Below are 23,136 nucleotides of genomic sequence, written 5' to 3'. Positions count from 1 at the left end.
AGTCTTACTTTATGGCCCTCGGTAGAGTGCCGTGGCCTCACACAGCTCACAGCAATCTCCAACTCCTGGGCTTAAGCGATTCCTTCAATTATTTTAATCAGCTTAGTGGTACAAGTGAATCCTACTTTAACAAAATTCCATATACTGAAATATCTTTTAGATTTATTTCAGAGGAATAGTAACATGGTGAAATATACATATACCGTTTGAAAGGACATCTCTTTCACCATCAAGATCGAAGCTTTCTTAAAGTAACAAAGGAGATACAACATAAAATCTGATTTACACATAACTCTTCAGAGGCATGCCCTGTGTATGAACAGGGGCCCAGTCATACTGAATCCAAATATATGCCTGAATAGTGCAAAACGCCCGGCATTGACCCCTCTGCATGCTTTCAACCAGAATGCTTTGTTGCCGGCTGATGTGACTGTAATTTTCTGCTACACTCTGCCTGCTGTCTGTCGAACTGAATAGATAATGACATTTTTATTCGGGTTAATGTAATATGAGATGGGGCATGTAATATGAAAAATGTTTTAAAAAGCAATGCAGAGAAAATACAATAAGACAGTGGCGCATGATCTGTCTGTTGGTCAATAGCCATCATTTCAGGTTTTCTTCCTTGCATTATACACAGCAGTTACTGAATATTTACTTGTACACGGGTTGCATACAAACAAAAGCTCTCTTTGATGGGCTTGCAGAATCTTTATATAATCCACAAACACTGTAGTTCTTCTAGGTTTTCGGACAAACAGGCAAACATGACATGTGCACACACACAGGCACAGGTGAATACACAATGTCAGAATCGCTCAGATCTTAATCAAAGATTCTCATCAGGTCATTACATTTCATCTTTTCCATGGCATACTGAATGATTTTTGTTTTGTTTTATTTCAGATTTTCATAATACACATATATAACACTTAGAATCAAATACAATATTCCTGTTATTAGGTTTTTAAAAATGATTTATTCTTGAGGGGTGCTATGGACTGAATGTTTGTGTCCCCTCAAAATTCATGTTGAAGCCTTAACTCCTAGTGTAGCTGTATTTGGAGATAGAGCCTCTAAAGAAGTAATTGAGGTTAAATGAAGTCATGAGGATGGGGCCCTGATCTGATAGAATTAGTGTCTTTATAAGAAGAGGTACCAGAGTGTGAGTGTTCCTTCTCTCTCTGTCACTCCCCCTTTCTGTGCACTAAGGACAGACTATGTGACCACAAGAGGCCTTGTCAGAAATCAACAATGCTTGCACCCTCGTCTCCAACTTCCAGCCTCCAAAATGTGAGAAAATTAATGTCTGTTGCTCAGCCACCTGGTCTGCAGTGCAGTACAAGCTGACTAAGACAGGGGTTATGGGCCAGCAGCTAAGCCTGGAGAGAAAGTTTCCCATTTTAGTTCTCTCATCTCTCATATTGGTTATTCCTATTAGAGGTTAAGCTCAGTGCTTGGCAGAGCAGCTATTTGGTAATTAGCAGTAACCATTGATAGAAAAGCACTATTCTCAGCCTGGAAAATTCCCCAAGGAAAGAATTTGGAGATTTTTTTTTTGAGAAAGAGTCTCACTCCCTTGCCCAGGCTAGAGTGCTGTGATATCAGCTTAGCTCACTACAACCTCAAGCTCCTGGCCTCAAGTGATCCTCTTGTCTCAGCCTCCCAATTAGCTGGGACTATAGGCAGGTGCTCCATGCCTGGCTAATTTTCCTACTTTCGGTAGAGATGGGGTCTCACTCTTGCTCAGGCTGGTCTCAAACTCCTGAGCTCAAGGGATTCTCCCACCTTGGCCTCTCACAGTGCTAGGATTAAAGTGTGAGCCACTGCGCCTAGCCAGAATTTGGAAATTATTATATACTTGACATGCCCAGTTTTGAAAGAAAGGATTCTCTACCTATTAATTGTGTGCAAGGAATTCTGGGTCAAGGTGTAGACAGAGGGCAATTGAGTAAATTTCACAAGGTGGGAGGGTCTTGTAAGTGGCCCAAAGAGACAATTTATGGAGTAATGACTTAAGAAGGGCTGAGAAAGTCTCCTGTTTGTTCAAAGCCTTTCTGCTCTTTTCCTTTTAGGTGATCCCTGAGTTCCTTCCTCAAGTAAAAGGTTCTGGTCTGTTAAAGAACCCTTGCCTGAAAGAGGACAAACACTTGAAGGCACTGCCAGTTATTAGGTTTCCTCTCCCTGTCACTCTGTAGTTGTGTGATCTTGTGGGCAAATTGCTCAACCTCACTGAGTCTATTTCTTCATCTGCAAAATAAGAAAAATTATACCTCCCATGAAGAGTAGTGACAAAGATTAGAAACAAAATATATAAAACACCTGAGTGGTCCACACATGGTAGTTGTCAGAATCCCGTCCTCCCAGATGGGCATGGACATCTGGAATTGTTCTCTCTCCTCTTGTTCCTTACAGACGATTCTCCACTGGAGCTGCCTATTCTTAACTCACGCACGTTAACATTGCTTCCTTTCTTGCATCTTTCCCTTCACTTTTATTTCCCCAGTCACCCTCTAATCCAAGCTTTGGTACCTATCATCTGGAATATGGCCATCACCCTGCTTCTTGAGAGCAAAAGACTATAGCTTAAGTATCTTTGTAGTCTTAGTACTTTGACAGTGTCTGACACACAGGTGCACTTAAAAAAATAATTTTAAAAAGAGATTCCTGGCCTCCTGTCTTTTAACTCTCTGATCCAACTGTGCTCAGTCACCAGACTTGCTTTCTAAAAATACTTGTAATCTGAGCAATGATTTGCTGAAATCTTTGGAGATCCCCATGGACTGAAGAACATAGTACAAACATCTTGTCTTCCAAAGCCCATTAAGAACTGAATTCTGCCAATAAACTTTGAAGCACACCTTCCCCCATCAAGCCTTCAGATAAGACCACAAACCAGGCCAGCAGTTTGACTATACCTACAAGAGACCTTGAATCAAAGGCATCCAGCTAAGCCATGCCAGGATTCCTGACCCACAGAACAATGAGCTCACAAAGGTTTGTTTTAAGTCCCTAAATTTTAGGGATAATCTTTTCTTTCTTTCCCTCCTTCCTTTCTTCTCTTCTCTTCTCTTCTCTTCTTCTCTTTTCTGACTCTGTTGCCTATGCTAGAGTGCAGTGGTATGATCATAGCTCACTGCAACCTCAAACTCCTGGTCTCAAGTGATCCTCCTACCTCAGCTTCCCAAGTAGCTGGTATTATAAGGTGCATGTTACCATGCTCAGCTAATTTTTTAAGTTTTTGTAGAGACAGTCTCACTGTATGGCTCAGGCTGGTCTCAAACTCCTGACCTCAAGTGATCCTCCTGTCTCATTCTCCCCAAATGCTAGGATTACAGGCATAAGCCACCATCCCTAGGCTACATGGCAATAACTAACATGCTCTTAATGCCACTCTTTTGTGTAACTTGTGTATGTTACCATACATATTGGAGGTTTTGGTATTTTTTACATTAAGAATGAGCATGGTATGCTTCACTCAGTTGACTGTGTTAGAAACATCTGTGTGATGACTGATTCGTCGAACATATTCCTTGAGAGCCTTGGTATAGAAAGTACCCAAGAAACACTAATGGCACGAATACAGTGTATTTTGCTGAAAACTTGTTCTGAGTGAGAAACCTGAGACCAATGAGGGCCTTACCTCTTACTTTACTCATGGCATCTGGGTCTCTCTGAACTTGGGTCCATACCCCCAAAAGGAGAGGCTGACTGTAAAGAGCTATAACACCCCTCTCCACTGACATTCTACAATTCCAAGCAGATCACTAAGCATCAGGTTGAGACATTTGCTTGGGACCATGGAAAGAGTAGTTCAATTCCTAGTGTGGGGTAGTAAGATGTGAGACCCTGGGGCCCGTCTCCTTGCGATAGCACATCCCCCCTCTAACAAAGCCACCATCTCTTTTATGCACTGACTTCAGAATTACAGGACCTAAAGAGCTGAGTCTGGTTGTTTCTATGCTCAGTTGGTTTTGTGACAGTGAGAATTAGCACTCCAGACACTTTCCCACCAATAGCAGATCCATATTTCATTTGTTCCTCAGCTTACTTGCTTCTGGGTTATAATTTCACTCTATGTAGATCTGCTGTCATGAACTTGAGAAGGAGAAAAAGAAACCCACCATCTTTAGGCCTTTGGAGTTCCTAGAAGCCTGGGCTATGCTGAGTGCTGGGGAAAACCTCTTTCCTCCACAGGGAGAAGGAAGGAGAGATTTCTTTTACCTACACATCTAACTTGAGACAATCTCCACACACTACCTGGGAGATTCATTTATCCACACATGAAGTAGAGAATGATACCCTGCTACCCAAACTGGCCCCTGGGCACCTGTCTTGCTTTTAGGCTACAAAGAAGAAGGGTGTGATATGTCGTTCTCCTTTTCTGCTCCAGGAGGACCTGCCCCATGGGTCTGGGGAATGTCTGGTGTCTTAGAGGCTGAACAGCTGAGACAGAGCCATTTTTCCTATGGCACAGGTCTAAGCGGGTCACTCCCCCACCTTCAAGTATTTAATAGCTCCTGTGCTGTAGTGAAGTATGCACCAAACACTCCCCTAGCACAGAACGGTGAACTCCACGTGCCTGCACCTACTTTTCCAGTTGTCTCTCTCACTAATTGTTCACACATACTCTGTGTTCCAGCCAGCTTGCACTCCCCTACTCCCTTAACACACCCTGTACTTTTCTGTCCAGATGCCTTTGTTCCTGCAGCTCATCCCACCTGCAACACCTCTTCTCTGTCCCGACAGTCAGCCAGATTTTCAGGGCTTGGTTTCAGAGCTACTGCCTGCCCGCAGAGTGCTTTCTGATGCTCCACACAGGACATGAGCTCTGTCACCATCTTCTGCTACTGGGCAATATTGCAGTAATTTATGTACCTTGTTGCCCTTCTACATTACAAACCCCTTCAAATCAGGAGCTAGTAAATATTTGTTGACCTTTATGAATTTACCATTTCATCCTATTTGGTGGTCGGCAGACCTGTGGCAATGTTGTTTTCAGAACTGATGTCAGAGGATTTTCTGAATAAATAAGGAACAGCTGATAGGGGAAGAGGGGCTTACTTTAATGATATTGCTGGTTTAAAAAACAGAAAAATTAATACCTTAAAGTGTTCTAAACTGGTGACTAACAAATGAAAAATTAATTCCTGCTAATGAAACTTATCACTTCTTTCTTCCACTACACCATTGCTAAAAGCCACCCAGATATTAAAAACATCCAGGACTCATTTTTATGCAAAATTTCCTGCTGATGACTATCAGCTCTAGCCATCTAGGTGAATAATCAAGTGTCATTTCTAATAAGTCAGTGGCTCCTGTCAAGAGTTGTGACCAATTAGGGCTTACCCCAATGAGGAGGTGTTTGCTGGTGTTGCTAAGCAACAGCCAAGCTGTGAGGCCCGTTTAGATGCTCTTTTAGATTTAACCAGAGGCAAGTCGGGGTGACATTATAATTCCTGCAAAGGAAAACCAAATTATAACCCAGGATGGGGTACCCGTGATGAGGAGTGTGTTTTCTTTTAAATGCAAATGGTAAAGGAACATTTTAACCAGGATTTAAACAGTCCATCATTATACTGATTTTAATTAGGAGATTAGGTGTCAGTGGAATGCAACTGCATTGTGGAATAATGGACTCTGGCTGCTGGATAAATACCCAGACTTTCTGGAAAATGGGCAACTGGTCAGGCAGGGGCAATGTATTTTTGGACACTGAAGTATTTATTGCCACAGCCACCCCTGGTTATAATGGCTTTCATTTCTGTTGTTCAGTAGGATTAAGAAATAAAAGAAATATTAAAAATAGACTGCTGCCTAGAGAAAGCTACTTGCTCTAACGTTATTTGAAAATTGTCCTGCTTAAGCAGTCCCCAAATGTGATTGTCTGAAGAGCTTATGGGGAAAATGTAAAGGCCAAACTCAACTGTGATGATGACTGCAATTCTACAATGACTTTTGCAATGAAATGGTTGTAGCTACGCTTTTACTCATAAGCCAGCTAGATCAGCTGAAAGTTTTAAAAATTGTAGTCGTTCTTGAGTAACATGTCTTCTCCAAGGCAGGAAAGGATGATGGAGAATAATAATCACATCTGCCTCTGCCATTAAGATTCATACATTATTGACTATGCCTTCCTGACAGGAAACATCTGGATGAAAAGTGAAAAATTAGGCAGAGAGCTGGATTCTCAGTGCTGTGCACGATACCAGCCTCCCCTGTTTGACTTGTCTTTACTGGCAGCCGTGCTCGGTGATATGATTGGCTTATTTACTCTTGAGTGAAGCGTACATCCTCAGGCTCTCCTCTCCATATTAAGTTACCTGGTCTTTCGTATCTGCTCAGTGGGTTACCACCAGTTCTGAGTTTTCTGGGTGAATGAGGAAATGCCCGTCAGTACTTATGTTGGGCTTTGAAGACTGCAAACATGTGAGGTGCTGCCATATTGGGTTGGACCCATGGGCCGTCCAATTTGGAGCTTGGCCTCTGCCAGCGGCACTGACATGTAGAAATCCCCCTGGGGGACCACCTGCAAAGGCACAGTGTCCAAAATGCTAATTTCTCATGATAGACAACTATGAAGTTAACTACCCATGTTTTCACCTTTTGAAAATTTATCCGAGCCTAGAATAAACTAAGTTAAACAGATTTACTTACTACAGGTCATTCCCAAGAGTTTAATATGCTAAGATACATGGTGACTCTCAAAGAAGAGGGTTTGCAATATTTTACCAAATTATTTGACCATTGGCACCTTTCTGGTCTTCCATGATTTTAAATCCTTTTCCTCAGTAAGAATTCATAGCTTGAAGTTCATCATCGTGTATGTACAGCTAAGATGCTTTTCTCCTAAATGTGTTCTTTTATTCTTGCTTATACTGAAGGTTACCTGGCACTTTTGTGCTGACTTACACAATCTTAAGAGAGTCTCAGAAAGTTATTCCTATTGATTTAATATTTCTCAAATCAGAAGAGCTTAGAGGAATATACAAATACATAGGTTTCATTCTGGTCTCCCTCTTTCAAATGAGTTACATAATTTAAAAATAAAACTAGTACTAACCTGGCTCCCTAGGGGATCACATTGTTTATATTTTTCCCTTAGAGAAGTGCTTATTTAGTCCCAATTTTGTTTCCTGAAATGAAATCTATGTACTTCTGGATCCACAATAAAGTTTTACATGATTCCAGGGTTGCTCACTAACAAAGACTATAAAAATCTAAATAAATCTCCTGGCTGCCCTTTTAAAGACATGAATCTTTTAGGGAAGGGGATAGAAATGCTGGCAAGTTAATCAGGCAGAATTTGCCCTCAGATAAAAAAGTAGTTGTTTTCCCAGCACAGCTTGGCAATCCTTTAATATAAATGCCAATGACTTGTCTGCCACTGGCTATGACTCTGACGGTCCATCCTTCCTGCATCAGGGATGCATCAATCACATTTTCACTGGTTCTCTCTCTATGTCTATTAGTCCTGGTAAGACTTGGGCCAAAAACAAATTTTATTTTAAATAAAAATATGGCTTTATGATATAATGCTGATTTTAACGTAATTTCCAAGCATTGTTGACTGAGGCAGCCTAAAATCCACATAAATAAAGATAGTGCCATCCAGAGCTTTTGAATATTAATGACACTTAAAGACACAGGTAGAGAGAGACTTAGGCTGCCAAGGTTGTCGAGGAAAAAGCCTCAGAATTCCAAGGGAAAACAAACCTTCATTTTAAGAGTAAACTCTGATGTTTAATAACAAAAATCTAAAAGCTGCTTACAAATTCAACAAGGACTAGAGATGTTGATATTTTGAAGCTATTTCTGGGAAAACTGACTCAGGTACCTACAGCGAGGATCTGTGGCTCAAAGTCTCTCAGCTGTCTCCTGTCTCCAGGTGTCCCCTCACTTCCCTCTTTGTGTCTTTGTGACCTGCCGTGACTCTCTGAAGAGAAAGCCAGCAATCTGCCACATCCTCTCAATGTTTTCTTGATGAAATTATTTCCCTTTTATTTCTTTTTAGTCTTAGTCTTATCATACATCCTCAGGGAGAATTGGTAGAAAGCCTCCTAGGGTTTGCTTCTGATCCATCCATCCATGCCTCACTTCTACTAAGTGCCTAATTTGGACCTAGTGTGTGCAGTTAACAATAAAGAAAAAAAGAAATGTTACCTTCGCCTTCCCAAAGCATGCATGCAGCAGACTGAGACACGAAATAAACACAATAAATAAGTAAACTAAATGGAATGTTCGCTTGAGGTGGTGATTCTGATATAGCCCTTGGTCCCATAGGGTTTGAGAACCAGTGAGCTAGACAACAAAGGGCTGGGAGGTTGAAGTCCAAGGAAGCATCCAGAAACCAGGAGCGGGTGGGGCAGGATGCAGTATGGACATGCCTGTGGGGCAGCTTGCATTCCTTTTTCTCCCCTCCCCACATCTTCCATGGGCTAGAAACCACCCCCTCGTCATACCCTGCACCTTGCAACACCTCGCTCAGAGAGATCTCAGTGCTCAAAGCCTCACAGCCCTGCTCTTCATACACAAAAGGAAGCTGCCTTTGGAATTAGAGAAACTCTTTTCTCTCCTTACAAAGCTTGGCCTCCAAAACCATTGTCTCACCAGGGCTCCAGAAAGCCTAATGCACAGTTCAAATCTGAGCACCAACTTCTTTGTTCTGGACAGCATGAAAGTGTCCTTCAGAGGCACCTTCAGATGCGGTGCTGGCGTGGATTTGGTGGGCAGGAGAGATCACAGGAAACATGATCTGTGGCCCATGGAACATGCATATGTTGCTCTTACATTTCAGAGTTTATCTGTAATTTCATCTTGGCCTTTTGGTTAACATGAAGTGCAGAACGTGATCTGTGTCCTGTTATTTCTTTATATTTAAGCAGCACTTAACACCTCAGCTGCCCCTTCCTCTTTGAAATACTTCCCCCTTCTACAGTTTCCTGGTTTCCATTTCAAGCTGTCCTTCCTGAGCCTTCTCTATAGGTTTCTCCTCTGCACCTCCCTTACGTGTGTTTCTTCCAGAACCATATTTACATTTACGCTACACACACTCCCTGGGTGACCACATCTGTACCTGTGTTTTCATGACAGTCTTTCCCTCCCTTCTCACCTGAGTTCCAGATCTGTACAGCCAACTTCTTCCTGGTAGATGTCCTTAGATGCCTCCAGGAAACCTCAGCTTGCCAGGTCTAAACTATCCAGGGCTGGGGACTACCCCGTCCTCTAGAATAGGATCCTTCCAACCCTAAACCCAATAGCCTAAATTGAACTATGTGGAGTAGAAAAAGTGACTTACAATGGACTTTTTATTATTAACCATTTATAATCTCATCAATGACCTTTTGAGTTTATTGGGAGGATCCATTAAATAATGGGATAGAACAAAAGTGACACCTAGGGAATTTTTGTCTACGAATGTTCTCTCTCAGCATCTTAATGTTGTGAACATTCTGGAGGAAATTTATTTTCTGCAACTGATTCAGGTACTGAGGATTTGATTTACGGACCAGAAGGAGATGATTAGATCCTAGAAACAAACTGGATTTGCTTGGGAAGTGACATTGCATCACTCTCTGGGACGCCCTCTGTAAGATGCTAAAGAAATCTAGACCCTGAGAAGATTCCTTGAATCAAAGAACCATAGCTCGAGACTGTGAGAACTTGTTCACCTTATTTTACTTTTATTTCTTTTTTTCTTTTTCTCAGATACCACACCAACTTATTTTTCACACATGATGAGGTTCTTTCTCCATCTATAATGCTATGGAAGTCATCACTTACTCAACAAATAAAGACATATGACACAGTATGGTGGAGATAGAGATGTCAGCCATAGGTTCACCATCCTCACCTCCCTTCCCCTGGCCTTCTCTTGGCTAACTCAACCTTTCAGCAGCTGGATGTCATAAAGGTGGACACTGCACCTAGCTTGTCTAGGTGAAGTAGAACAGTGGTGCACAACTTTTTAAACATGAAAATCCAAAACAGATGAACTCCCTCAAGAGTCCATGAGGTACCTATGGCAGAAGACTCCACCTATAAAGAATTAATAGACTTAAAGGGAATTGAAAGTATGGATGATAAAGACAATAAAAAGAATGGATGAGAAAATGGAAAAACAGAACCAAAAGTGGGACAAGAAATATGTAGAATATAGAAAGGATATGGTGGAGCTTAAGGAAATGAAAGAGACAATCAGGGAATGTAAAGATGCAGTAGAAAGTATCAAAAATCAGTTAGACCATGGAGAAGAAAGAATCTCAGAGCTAGAGGATAAAGTTTTCGAGTTAATCCAGGTAGTTAAAGAGGCAGAAGAGAAAGAAAGCAGAACAGGTGCTTAGAGAACTATGAGACTCCAAGAAGTGTTCACAAAGGAATGGAAGCCCTACTGGAGATCATCATAAATGCAAACTTCCCAAGTTCTACTGAAGACCCTGACACACTCCTTTCAGATGAATATCAAACCCCAGGTCATCTCAATTCAAACAAAGTTTCTCCAAGACACCTTGTAATAAACCTTTCAGTTTTACTCCACTCAGAATAATATTAGCTGTTGGTTTGTCATAGATGGCTTCAATTAGTGTAAGAAATGTGCCACCTATGCTTATACTCTTCAGAGTTCTAATTAGAAAAGGATGTTGAATTTTATCGAATGCTTTTTCTGCATCTATTGAAAGGATCATATGGTCTTTGTTTTTGTTTCTGTTGAGAATGGTGAATTACGTTTATGGACTTGCATATGTTAAATCAGGCCTACATCCCTGGAATGAAACCTCCTTGACTCTGTTGAATTTTTTTTAACGTGTAGCTATAATCTATTGGCTGGGATTTTATTAAGAATTTTTACATCTATCTTCATTAGTGAAATTGGTCTGAAATTCTCCTTTTTAGTTGGGTCTTTTCCTGGTTTTGGTATCAGGGTGATATTTGCTTTATAGAACATGTTGGGGAAGATGCCTTCCTTCTCAATTTTTTGGAATAATTTTTGCAGTATGGGTATAAGCTCTTCTTTGAAGGTTTAATACCCCGTTTCCCCGAAAATAAGACAGTGTCTTATTTTAAGGTGTGCTCCCAAAGATATGCTAGGTCTTATTTTCAGGGGACGTCTTATCTTTCCTGTAAGTAGGTCTTATTTTCAGAGGATGTCTTATTTTCAGAGAAACAGGGTAGAATTCTGGTGTGAAGCCATCTGGACCAGGACTTTTTTTGTTGGGAGATTTCTTTTTATTGTTTCTTCAATCTCAGTTCTTGAAATTGGTCTGTTCAAGTGATCTATTTCTTCTTGATTAAGTCTAGGGAGAGGGTGTGATTCCAGGTATTGATCCATTTCCTCCACATTGTCAAATTTCTAGGCATAGAGTTTCTTGTAGTACTAAGAGATGATCTCTTGTATCTCTGTGGCAATCTTGTTATTTCCCCTTTATTATTTCTGATTGAGGTTATTAGAAATTTTACTTTTCTGTTTCTAGTTAACCTGTCTAAAAGTTTATCTGTTTTATGTATTTTTTCAAAAACCAATTTTTTATTTTGTTAATTTTCGGAATGATTCTTTTGTTTTCAGTTTCATTCCTCTCTGATTTAATTTTGTTTTGTTTTGTAGTTAAACAATTTTATTTGCTGTTTTTTTGCAGTTTTTGGCTGGGGCTGGGTTTGAACCCACCACCTCTGGCATATGGGGCCGGCGCCCTATTCCTTTGAGCCACAGGCGCCACCCTCTGATTTAATTTTGGTTATTTCTTTTCTTCTGCTGGGTTTGGGATAGATTGTTCTTCTTTTTCTAATTCCATAAGATGGTTCATAAGTTTGTTGATGTGCTGTCTTTCTGTTTTTTACATATAGGCATCTAATGCGATAAATTTTCCTCTTAAGACTGATTTTGCTGTATCCCACAGGTTTTGGTAACTTGTGTCTTCATTATTATTATGTTTGAGGAATTTAATTATTTTCTCTTTTATCTCTTTTTGAATCCAGCTATCATTAAGTATAAGGTTGTTTAATTTCCAGGTCTTTGTGTGGAGATTAATGCTGTTGTTGGAATCGAGTTCCATCTTTATTGCCTGTGGTCTGAGAAGATACAGGTATAATTTCTATTCTTTTAATTTTGCTAAGGTTTGATTTGTATCCTAGGATGTGGTCAATTTCAGAGTACATACCATGGGCTGATGAGAAAAATGTTTGTTCTTTAGCTTTGGGATGTTCTGTAGATGTCTGTTAATCCCATTTTTTCTGGGGTTGCATTTAACTCCTTTGTATCTTTGTTTAGTTTCTGTTTAGGGGATCTGCCCATTTCTGTCACAGGGGTGTTAAAGTCCTTGACTACTATGGTGTTATGGGATATCATATTGCTCAGACCTATCAAAGTCTGTTTCATAAATCTGGGAGCATTTAAGTTGGGTGCATAAATATTTAAAATTGAGATATCTTTTTGTTATATTTTTCCTTTGACCAGTATAAAGTGTCCATCTTTGTCCTTCTTAACTTTAGTTGTTTTAAATCCACTTGTGTCTGGAAATAAGATTGCAACCCCTCCTTTCTTCTGACTTCCATTTGATTGAAATATATTTTCCAACCCTGAATCTTGATTTGTCCTTCAATGCTAGGTGTGTCTTCTGGAGACAGCGTATGGATGGCTTGTACTTTTTTATCTAATTAGCCAGCCTGTGCCTCTTCAGTGGGGAATTCAGTCTATTGACATTTTGGGGGAGAATTAATAAGTGTGGTGGAGTTCTATTCATCTTATTTGGTGAAAGTCTGTTGTGTAGTTTTATCCTTTGTCCCATTGTGGAAGCTAAGTTTTGACCTTTACTTCTGCGTGTTTACTTTGCTGGTAGTCCATTATAATGGTCAGTGTTAAGAATAGGGGTAAGTATTTCCTGTAGAGCTGGTTTTGTTGTGTCAATTTTCCTCAGTGCTTGTATGTTCTCAAAAGATTTGAATTCTCTATCAGTTTTGAAGATTAGTTTGGCAGGATATGGAATTTTGGGCTGGAAATTGTTTTGTTTAAGAACGTTAAAGGTGGATGACTATGCCCTTCTGGCTTGGAAGGTTTCAGTTGAAAAGTCTGCTGTCATACTAATGGCTCTGCCTCTGTAGGTCAATTGGCACTTATTCCTCCTGGCTGCTTGCAGAATTTTTTTTTTTCATCTTGAGTTTGGACAGGATCAGTACAATCTATCTTGGAGAGGCTCTGTTTCAGTTGAAATGACCCAGGGTTTGATATCCATCTGAAATGAGTGTGTCAGGGTCTTTTAGTAAAACATGAGAAGTTTTCATTTCTGATAGTCTCCAGTAGGGCTTTCATACCTTTGGGACAATCTTCTTCCCTTTCAAGAATCCCTATTATTCATAGGTTTGAATGCTTCACAGAGTCTCATAGTTCTTTAAGCACCTGTTCTGCTTTCTCTCTCTTCTTTTCTGCCTCTTTAACTATCTGGATTAACTCAAAAACTTTATCCTCTAGCTCTGAGGTTCCTTCTTTTCCATGGTCTAACTGATTTTTTGATACTTTCTATTGCATCTTTACATTCCCTGATTGTCTCTTTCATTTCCTTAAGCTCCACCATATCCTTTCTATATTCTACATATCTCTTGTCCCACTTTTGGTTCTGTTTTTCCATTTTCTCATCCATTCCTTTTATTGTCTTTATCATCCATATTTTAAATTTCCTTTCTGTTAAGTCCATTAATTCTTTATAGGTGGAGTCTTCTGACGTAGTTACCTCATAGACTCTTGTGGGAGTTCCTCTGTTTTGGATTTTCATGTTACCTGAATTTTTTCTGTTGGTTCCTCCTCATGTGTTCTTTCTTCTTGTTCACCTCCTTTTCTTTCTTTTTTCTTCTCACTGTCTCCTTTGCTTCAGATTACGTTGTCTCAGAGCTTAGGTCTTGAGGTGGCCTCAGCCTGAGCAAAGCCAAACTTTTCCTGTGGCCAAATAAAGAGAAGTCCTTGCTCTTGATGACAATATGTTGCTGGGACACCAGGTGGTGCTGTGTTTTTTTTAGGAGACAGAGCACAGACAGCAATCTTTATGGTCCTTATTCCAAACTTAGTTGCCTTTGGTAATCACCTGATTATTTCCTGTTGTGTTGGTATCTTAAAGCTCACAATAATCCTTCAGGGGCAGGTCTCACAGTGCCCCCTGTTCTCATGGGGTGCAGGAGCCCCTCAGCCTCTCCCAAGAGAGAAGTTCTGATTCTGGTAGGTGGAATTAAGACAGCTATGCTTTAGACCCCTGCTAAGACCTTCTCACCATCTTCCCACAATGGCAGCCCCCTGGCCTCTGAGACCTAAGTATGGCTGCCTCGCTGGTCACTACCAAACCTATGGCAAATCCGGCGTTCAAATATGGAATGTTGTATACTATTGGAGTCTTCCCACTCTTCCAAGATTTCCACTTAATGTGCTGCTTCCCTCAACAACTGAAAACTCTGGAAAGGCTTCTTCCCATCCCAGACCTCCATGGGAAGCCAGCCAATCCCAGCAGGTTGCAATCATTTGCCTAATTCATCAAAGTTCCACTGCTCTGGATCATACGCTGTATCCAGCTCACCACCTCCTTATTGCGCTCCCTGAACTATGACTCTAGGGAAGGTCCCCACTCCTATGGCCAGGTTATCTCTTTTTCCCCAGTCATTCTAGGAGAGCTCAGCTGAACGATCCTTCTGGTCTACCATCTTACTTAGCCCCCACCCTCAGCTGTGTGACTTGGAGCACACTGCTTACTTGCCTTGTGCCTCAGTTTCATCCTTTGTAAAATGGGGGTGATGATGATAATCATAATGGTATCTATTTCACAGGAATGTGGTGAAGATGAAGTGTGTTATTATAATACAGACAGGAAACACTTGGATGGGTGCCTGGTACACAAAGCTAGTGAGTGTGAGCTGCTTCTTTGAACTATGACATGCTCTGCCCCCAAATACCGAAGGTGACCAGGGAGACAGCAAACCAAAACTGCATTGAAAATGGGCAGGATCACTAGTTTCTGCCTGCGTTTAATTGGCTGTTATGAGGTGTGGAACCCTTTCTTTTTCTGGGGGACTTCAAAAGATTTATAGGAATTCAATCAGGACCATATGTGTAAGCATCTTGAATTTAAGCTAAAAGTAGCTTTCGTTTATTGAACTGAAGACAGGCTACTGCACGCCCAGGCATTGTGGAACAGTTAGATGTGGTGGATGTCTGAGGCCCAGTGCCCTCCAGTCAAGTTTTAGAAGGCCTCCTGCTCTGGAGTTGCTGGTGTACCTGGAACTCTACAGAGTGAGTCTCTTAACCACTCATTGATAGAAGGGCTCAAGTTCTCACTTCTGAGTTGTTGCCAAATTCAGAACAGCAGGCACCAAAGCTAGATCAGCAATTGAGGGGGATGTTAGGCTTGCACACAAAACCAGGATTGGGGTGCAGGAGACAGCCTGGGAGGCAGTACAGACACACCTAGCTGGGAAGGCAGGCTATTGGGTAGGGAAAGGAAAGAGCCCAAGAGAGCCTCAGAGAGCTGGCAGCATGTTGTGGAGCTGGGCTTCCCTTGAACTTGGCTTTGAGGATAACCCACGTGTGCCTGCCTGCCTAGCACTCTCCCAGGACATATCCCCTGCTCCTTCCTGATAATTTTAGGCCACTATTTCCTTATTTAAGAATTGGGTCAGTGCTCACCTTTGTTTCAAACTGTTCTCTGGTTCCTTGCTATGTAAAGAGTGGTTTGCTGTTTAGAAACCATGTCCCTACCTCAGGGGGCAGTGTTAGAACTACAGGGAGGCTGAGGCAAGAGGATCACTTGAACCTAAGAGTTTGAGGTTGCTGTGAGCTATGACACCATGGCATTCAACCCATTGTGACAGAGTGAGACTGTCTCAAAAAAAAAAAAAAAAAAAAAACAAACAAAACCAAAACCAAAACCACCCCTCCAAAATGCAGACTACCAGACCCACCCAGAACCTGTTGAATGAGAAATCTGCCTTTTAACAAGCTCCCGGTGACCCATGAAATTATTCCTGGCAGCACAGTTGCAGTTTCCCCTGGGGCTCCAGAGTTCCTCTGCACAGAGCTGGATACCTCATACAATTGTTGACTCACTATTGATTTACAGCAACTGGGAATGTGGGAGGCTGGAGAAGCAGAAGACACTTAATACAGTATTCTGTGCTTTTTGCATAACAGAGGGTGGAAGACTCCAGCAGGCAGAGCATTTGGATGTGCCACCTGGTCATGTGTGCAGCAAGAACGTGCTCTGTGTCACAGTGTGGAGAAAATAACCCTTCTCTTTAGGGGAGGGAGTCAGTGGTTCCCATGTCTTACCTCGTTCAGCTTTTCAGGACTAAATGCAGGAGTCAGGACACCTCTGACTTCTTCCCATCTTTTGTCACGTAGAAACAGAACACTGTTGGCTACCGGCTTGAACTCCAAACCTGATGCCTGATGGGAAGTAACAAGCAGCGGGGTTAGGACACAGGGAGGCAAAGCCATCTCGGTAGCAATACTGGTTCATGATGGATGCTCTGATTACAATCCATCCATGACCAACAAATGAGAGGTGTCTCTTGCAAGGACACAGCAGAAGAGAGGGAAGGCTCACGGACAGTGTCCAGGGTCCTGAGGGAGCGGACGGTAGCTGGAGTGGCTCAGTCCCACCCTGGTGCAGTCATCTTTGCAGAGATGACATGGCAGCTTCTATGTGCTCTGAGGCCCCCCTGAGCAAGGAGTCTTCCTGGAGATGGGCTGGCCTTTTCTGGGAGCCGGTTCCATGTCTGAACTTTGTGATGAGGTGTTCAGTGTGGCTGGGTTGGTTAAGTTGACAGACTCATGTGTCTGTCATGAGGTGGGTATGTGGGTGGAAGGAGAGGGGAGGAGGACAAAGGAGAGTCCTTCAGAAGCATGCCAAGAGCTGCTTCCAAGAGCAGGGCTATGGTGATGTTCCTGTGTTCCATCAGTCATTCGCTTTTTTCTCAATAGGCAAGCATTTGTTGAATGCCTAATACGTGTGTTATGGCCATATCTTGTCCCCCCATTTCAAACTTCCTGTGTTTAAGCCCTAACCCAGCTGCACAGCTGGTGCTCCATGCCCATGGGTTCTGTATCAATGGATTCAACCAATTAAGGGTCAAAAATTATTAAGATTATTAAGAAAAAGATTCCACAAAGTTCCAGAAAACAAAACTTGAATTTGCCCTGTGCAAGTACTATGTCGAATCCTTGAAGGAGTGATGTGCAGGCATTGTGTTGGTCTTAATGGTGATCTAGAGATGGTTTAAAGTACATGGAGGATGTGTGGGTTATACGAAAACACATTTAAAACTAGAGACTTGGGCATCCTCAGATTTCAATATTCATAGGAGGCCCTGGAATCAATCCTTCCCTCTCCATCCCCACCGCCCTTACTGAGGAGAAAGGACCTTTAAAGTTCATTAGGGTGGGTCTTAATCTGATAGTCTGGTGTCCTTATTAGAAGAGACAGGACAGACGCACAGTGAGAAAAGACCATGTAATGGCACCAGGAGAAGGCAGCCATCTGCTTTGTACAGCGAGAGGCCTCAGGAGAGGCCAACCCTACTGACACCCTGATCTTGGACTTCTGGCCTCCAGTTGTGTAAGACAATACATTTCTGCTATTTACACTACCCATTCTGTGGTACTTTGTTTACAGAAGCAATAGAAAACTAGTGCAGGGTTTGAGAAGTTATCCGCACAGTGTTGACTAGAAAAGACTTGGCTTTGGCCCTCATGGAGTTGACGGTGTGGAGGAGGCAGAGCCTGCCCCTACGTAGGTGACTAGATGCCACTGTAGGGCAGGACAAAGTGAGCACCATGAAGGGAAAAACAGACCAAGGTGGGAGGAAGGTAGGGGGGGCAGGAGGCCTCTCTGAGAGAAGGGGGCATTGAAGCTGGGCGCAATAGCCTGTAAAGGAGGCTTTGGTCTCCTTGTCCCTTCTTCCCAGGCCACTCTGTCCCTTTCTAAAACTACTTGTTCCACCAAGTGGGCCCCTATGGTTGGTCAAAGTGGCCCCCAAGCCTTGGGTCCGCAGGGTGTGGAGAGGGGAGGGTGGTGGCCGAGGGACCAAGCACTCTTTGGAACCACTTATGATGTGTGGCAATGCTGTTTCTTTTCACTGTTTTAATTATAGTTGAAACATGAAGCCAGCCATCGTAATTCAAAAGCCTAGTAAAAAAACTCCTTTTTAGAGGAAAATTATAATTTTCTGATAAAATATGAACACTCAAAATAAGCCATAAAATATAACTGCAAAGTATCTAGAGGGGATTTAATTATATATGAGAACCGAGTTGCTGGGATATTTTTCCGCAGAGGAATACCTCTCTATATTTAGAATGAAATTCTTTAGGAGTGCCATGGCCACTAACCAGAGTTATGGTTTTATGGAATTTTTGGAACATAATCCATTTGTTTAGGTTCTAGAGTCAAAGGAGAAATCATACATTGTGGATATTTATATAGTGGCAAGTGTGGTCTGCGGTATGCTATGACATTGTAATAAAGCATTGCACTCCAAGGAAAGCGGGGTGATGGTTTATGTGGTTCTGATGAGACAAAATGAATCAGAGATAAGACTCAAGAGTGACTGGATTTTTGTATCTGTCATTAAAACCTAAGGATTCAGACCACACTATTTTTTATCTCACCCCTGAAGGATAAATCTAGCCACTATGAGATGTGTCAGCATGGTCCTCAAAATATCTCCCTTACCAACTGGCCACAACACTGCACTCCCATCAGCCTAGAAGTTCCACTAGAATCCTCCATTTTTTGATGGAAAAATTTGGGGGCATTGGTTAGAGTAATGTTTTCCTTCCTAGATATTATTTGATAAGAAGGAGAGCAGCAAATTGGTCGTTTCAACAGAGCAGTCAGATGGTGAAGGACATTCAATCATGTCATATATAAAACAGTTGTCAGATTTGAGAATTTTTAACAGCAAAGGAGAGTATTTGGAAGATCAGGTGGTGGTACTTAAGCTTGTGCCCAATAAATATTTATTGAATGCCTATTACATAGAAGAGGGAATACAAGTTGTTTTTGTGACCCTGAGGAGTGAAAATTGGGTTTAATAGAGGAAGCTCTGGGGAAAATTCCAGCTCCTCTGAAGGGGAACTATCCCAGTAGTGAAAAGTCAGAATTATTCAAAGATAAAACAACAAGACTTGAGCAGCGAGCTGTTCTTTGCTGGGAATCGGCACCATTTCTTGGAATTTACTATACAGGAAGTTTGAGCGTTGAGAGGTGTTTGTTCTAAATGACCTTCAAGACCTCTTCCAGCCCTGAGACTTCATCTCTAGAAAACCACTCCGGACATTTTTTTTCTATATTATTTCATATAGTTTTTTTTTTTAATGCAGCAAATACACATAACAAAAAATTTACACCTTAACCATTTTTAAGAGCACGGTTCAGTAGTGCTGAGAGCATTCACACTGCTGTCCTCCCATTGCCATCATCCACCCACAGAACTCTTTTCACCTTGAAAAACTAAAACTCTGTGCCTAATCAACCCTGTTCCTCCTGTCCTCTAGCCTTGTCAACATGCGTTCGTTGATTAGGTTCTGAGTGATCCCTTGAATGCACAAAGGGTTTCCACAAAGAAATGAGGAACAAGACACAAACATGAGGAGGTCAGGCAGGAAAGGGGACGCTGAGTCTTGGGAAAGGATGTCCAGGGAAACAGAGTTTTTTGGACTCTGGTCAGCCCAGCAGTGTGTTCCAGCAAGTCTCAGCAAGGACACCTCCAACCCCTGCCTGGCCAGGGGTTTCCAGACTGCAGGCCACAGCCAGTCACAAAATCAATGCAGTGAGTGGCAACCAGCATTTACCAAAAGAAGAGAAAGAAGAACAGGCTAGAAAATATAGAGGAACACTTCACAAAGTCAGGGCAAGTGTTTTGTTGTTGAACTTGTTCAAGATAGGGGTGTGTGTGTGTGTGTGTGTGTGTGTATTCTGCGTCAAAACGTGAAATGTGTTTCTTACTGTAAGTCTTAGTTGAAAAAGTTTGGAAGACCTATTCTAACCCAAACCCAGACCTGGGAGTTGTCCTCTCTCTCAGCTAAAATCCTGTCCGTCACAACTATTACATCTTTTTTGATCTGCCAACTCTTCCATCTCCACAGCCACCACCCTGGCTGAGCTCACCATTATCTCAGCCCCTGACTGATTTCCCTGCCTCCAGCCTGTCACACCCATCTGTCCTCCACCCTGCAGTCAGTGGAATGTTTCGAAAGCAAAAATCTTGCTCTGTCCTGGTGCAAACTTCCTAACTTGGTTTATAAGGCCTGGCATGCTCTGGCCAATTCCCCACCCGCTTCTGAACACAGCACAAAGCCTGAAGTTTTTGAACTTCCCAATCCCTTGGAGTAGTAGTCTGAAGACACAAGGGAGGAGTTTTCTGGAAGCTCTGGCTGTGTTTCTACCCTGGGCTTGGGCAGGATAAAACAGTGGTAAGAGCGTTGCCTCTACGGTCAGTCCCTTGGGCCCAACTCTTGGCTCACTACAATTTCTCAATTTACAAATTGGGATAACAATGCTGCCCACCTCTTAGGATGATTGTGAAGCTTCACTTACTGAACAAATGTTTATTGAGTGCCTGCTTTGTACTGGGCCCTGGATTAGGTGCTTGAAATACAATTGTGAACAAAACGAAGCTCCCTGTCCTCACAGAGCTCACACACGCCAGTGGGAGGAGGCCGACAATATACATGAGAAATGCACCCTGCAGTGCAGGGGCTGGGCGAGCGCAGAATTAGCTCTGGGCTTTGCAGTGGGTGAGATTTGAGCAAAGCCTTGACTGAGCTGGGGGCAGTGAGGACCAGGCACGGGAGTCACTGCAGCAAAGATGCTAAGCTCTCTGTGAGGAGGCTCTCGGGGGCCTGTGGTGGGAGTGCAGGGATAGAGGGGGGCCAGAGAGCAGAGAGGTCCTGGGGGAGGCCTCCAGGGCCTTGGAAGGACTTTTACACCACGTGATATGGAAAGACATAACAGAATTTTGAACAGAGGCATGTCTTGAGCTGACTCTGTTTTAAGAATCACTTCTGCTTCAGTGCTAAGAATAGACTGTAAGGGGCCAGGACGGAGGCAGGGAGAATCATTAGTAAGAAGCAAAATGACCAGGGGAGAGAGAGGAGGGGGCTCAGGCCAGGGTGGAGGCACAGACGTGGAGAGAAATGGTCAGATTTGGGCTGCTTATGAAGGGAGAGTCAATAGGATTTCCTGATGGAGGTAGGCGACAGGAAGACAGGTGTCAAGGATGACTCTCAGTTTGGGATGATTAATTGAGCTAATACATTTAAAGCATTTAGGACAGTCTCAGGAGGAGTGTCGAGATAATTTCTTATTATTCTGGTTACTCCCTCGAGCATGCCATCTTCTCTCTAGGGTCTGTCCTTGTGAATTTCTTGAACTCCGTTTTCTGAAACTCTTGGTCCCACTCCAGCCCCCTTTCTCTGTTGCCTGCTAACTACTATTTAACTTCTAGAACATAGCTTAGAGAACATCTCCTAAAGGAAGCCCTATCGACTGGACCTCACCCTGATGGCCCCATATAAATAATATCTTACTTACATTGTATAATAGAAAGATTTTTTAAAAAGTGATCTTTAGGAGTCAGTGTGAGTTCACTAACAAGTAATGCCAAAGTAACCTCATTCTTTTTTTTTTTTTTCAGAGACAGAAAGATCTATAGATGTGGGAAACAAAACATTTTACGTTTCCCAAGGACTTTTTTATGGAGAAAGAGAAGAAATAATTCTGTTGGGTGGTTTCCTGCCTGGCAGAACAGCCAAAGACAAATAAAACTCTATTAGTGTGAAATCAAATGGAGAACCACAGGCTTCTGCACTTAGCCCAGTCTAATTGAACATTTTATTTGCTATTTTCATAATGAACTATTGATTTGCAGGAATCACAGATGAGAAGATTAATATTCACCAAATCACAATTTAACGTCAATCTGGACCATCTCATGAGCCTGTGTAAACTGATCCTAAAAACTGACAAAAGACCAGAGTGAAAAATTATACTTCAGTGTCTCTCATGAACATAAATGCAAAATTCCTAAACAAAATATTAGCTAATATAATCCAGGGATATACTAAAAGAATAATTCATCAAACAGAATATGAAATGGGGCTTCTTCCGGGAGTGTAACCTTTGAAAATCAATGTAACTGGTTGCATTAACAGAATAAAAAAGAAAAGCATATATAGTCTGAACAGATGCAGAAGAAAATATCTAATAAAACTTGACATCCATTCGTAACAGCTCTCAGAGGATGGTAAATGTAAGGGGACTTCTTCAACCTGATAAATGACATTTACATAAACACCTTCAACTAGGATCATACTCAGTAGTGAAACAACAGAAGCAAATTGAGTATGTCCACTAACACACTTCTATTTGACATTAGAGAGCATGCAATAAAGCAAGAAAGAGAATAGGGAAAAATTGGAATGGAAGAAATAAAACTATTTATAGACCACATGATTACATAACAGGAAATTCAAGAACCATCTATAAATAAACTGTTAGAATTAATATTGAGCTTAGTAAGATTGTTGAATACAATTCCAAACTAAAAGTATTTATTTCTACACGTGGGCAACAAACAAATAGAAAAGGAAATTTAAAAAATACAATTTACATTAGCAGTAAAACTATCAAGTACGTAGGGATACATTTAACAAAGGATATACAAGACGTCTACTCTGAGACTACAAAGTATTGCTGAGGTAAATTAAAGAAGACCTAAATAAATAGAGATCCCACGTTCATGGTTTGGGAGACTCAATCTCATCATGAAGTCTATTTTTCAAAAATCAATAAGCAGATCCTTACCAATATATACGGAATCAAAGGAATATCGAGGAGAATTTATACTGCCAGCTTTCTGATTGATTATAAAGCTATAATATTTAAGAAAGTGTGATAGTGGTACAAGGATAAACAAATAGATCAATGGAACAGAATAGGGAGTCCAGAAATAAATTCACACATACAATCTCTTGATTTATGACAAAGCTGCTATTCAATTGAGTGGGGAATGAGTGGTCCTTTCAACCATGGTATGAGGGCAGTTGGATATCAACATGGGAAAACAAATGAACCCTGAACCCTTCCTGATAAGGTTCATTTTTGA

General features: G+C 41.8%; 1 protein-coding gene across 2 annotated transcripts in view; it reads right to left on the bottom strand.

Annotated features, from left to right (window-relative positions):
• Positions 1-23,136, bottom strand: part of TBXAS1 (thromboxane A synthase 1) — a 170,085-nt gene that overhangs the window by 75,192 nt on the left and 71,757 nt on the right. Inside the window, exon 5 of one of the 2 annotated variants that reach the window (XM_053609040.1) lies at positions 16,298-16,414. The exons of the other annotated variant lie outside the window; for it this stretch is intronic. Coding sequence (XP_053465015.1) covers positions 16,298-16,414 — 117 coding nt within the window. The remainder of the gene's footprint in view (positions 1-16,297; positions 16,415-23,136) is intronic. 2 annotated transcript variants of the gene reach the window in all.

This window comes from Nycticebus coucang, chromosome 11, assembly GCF_027406575.1.
Source record: "Nycticebus coucang isolate mNycCou1 chromosome 11, mNycCou1.pri, whole genome shotgun sequence".
In the NCBI taxonomy this organism is placed as follows: Eukaryota; Metazoa; Chordata; class Mammalia; order Primates; family Lorisidae; genus Nycticebus; species Nycticebus coucang.
The sequence above is the reverse complement of the archived record's forward strand: the minus strand, read 5'-3'. Positions and strand labels throughout refer to the sequence as shown.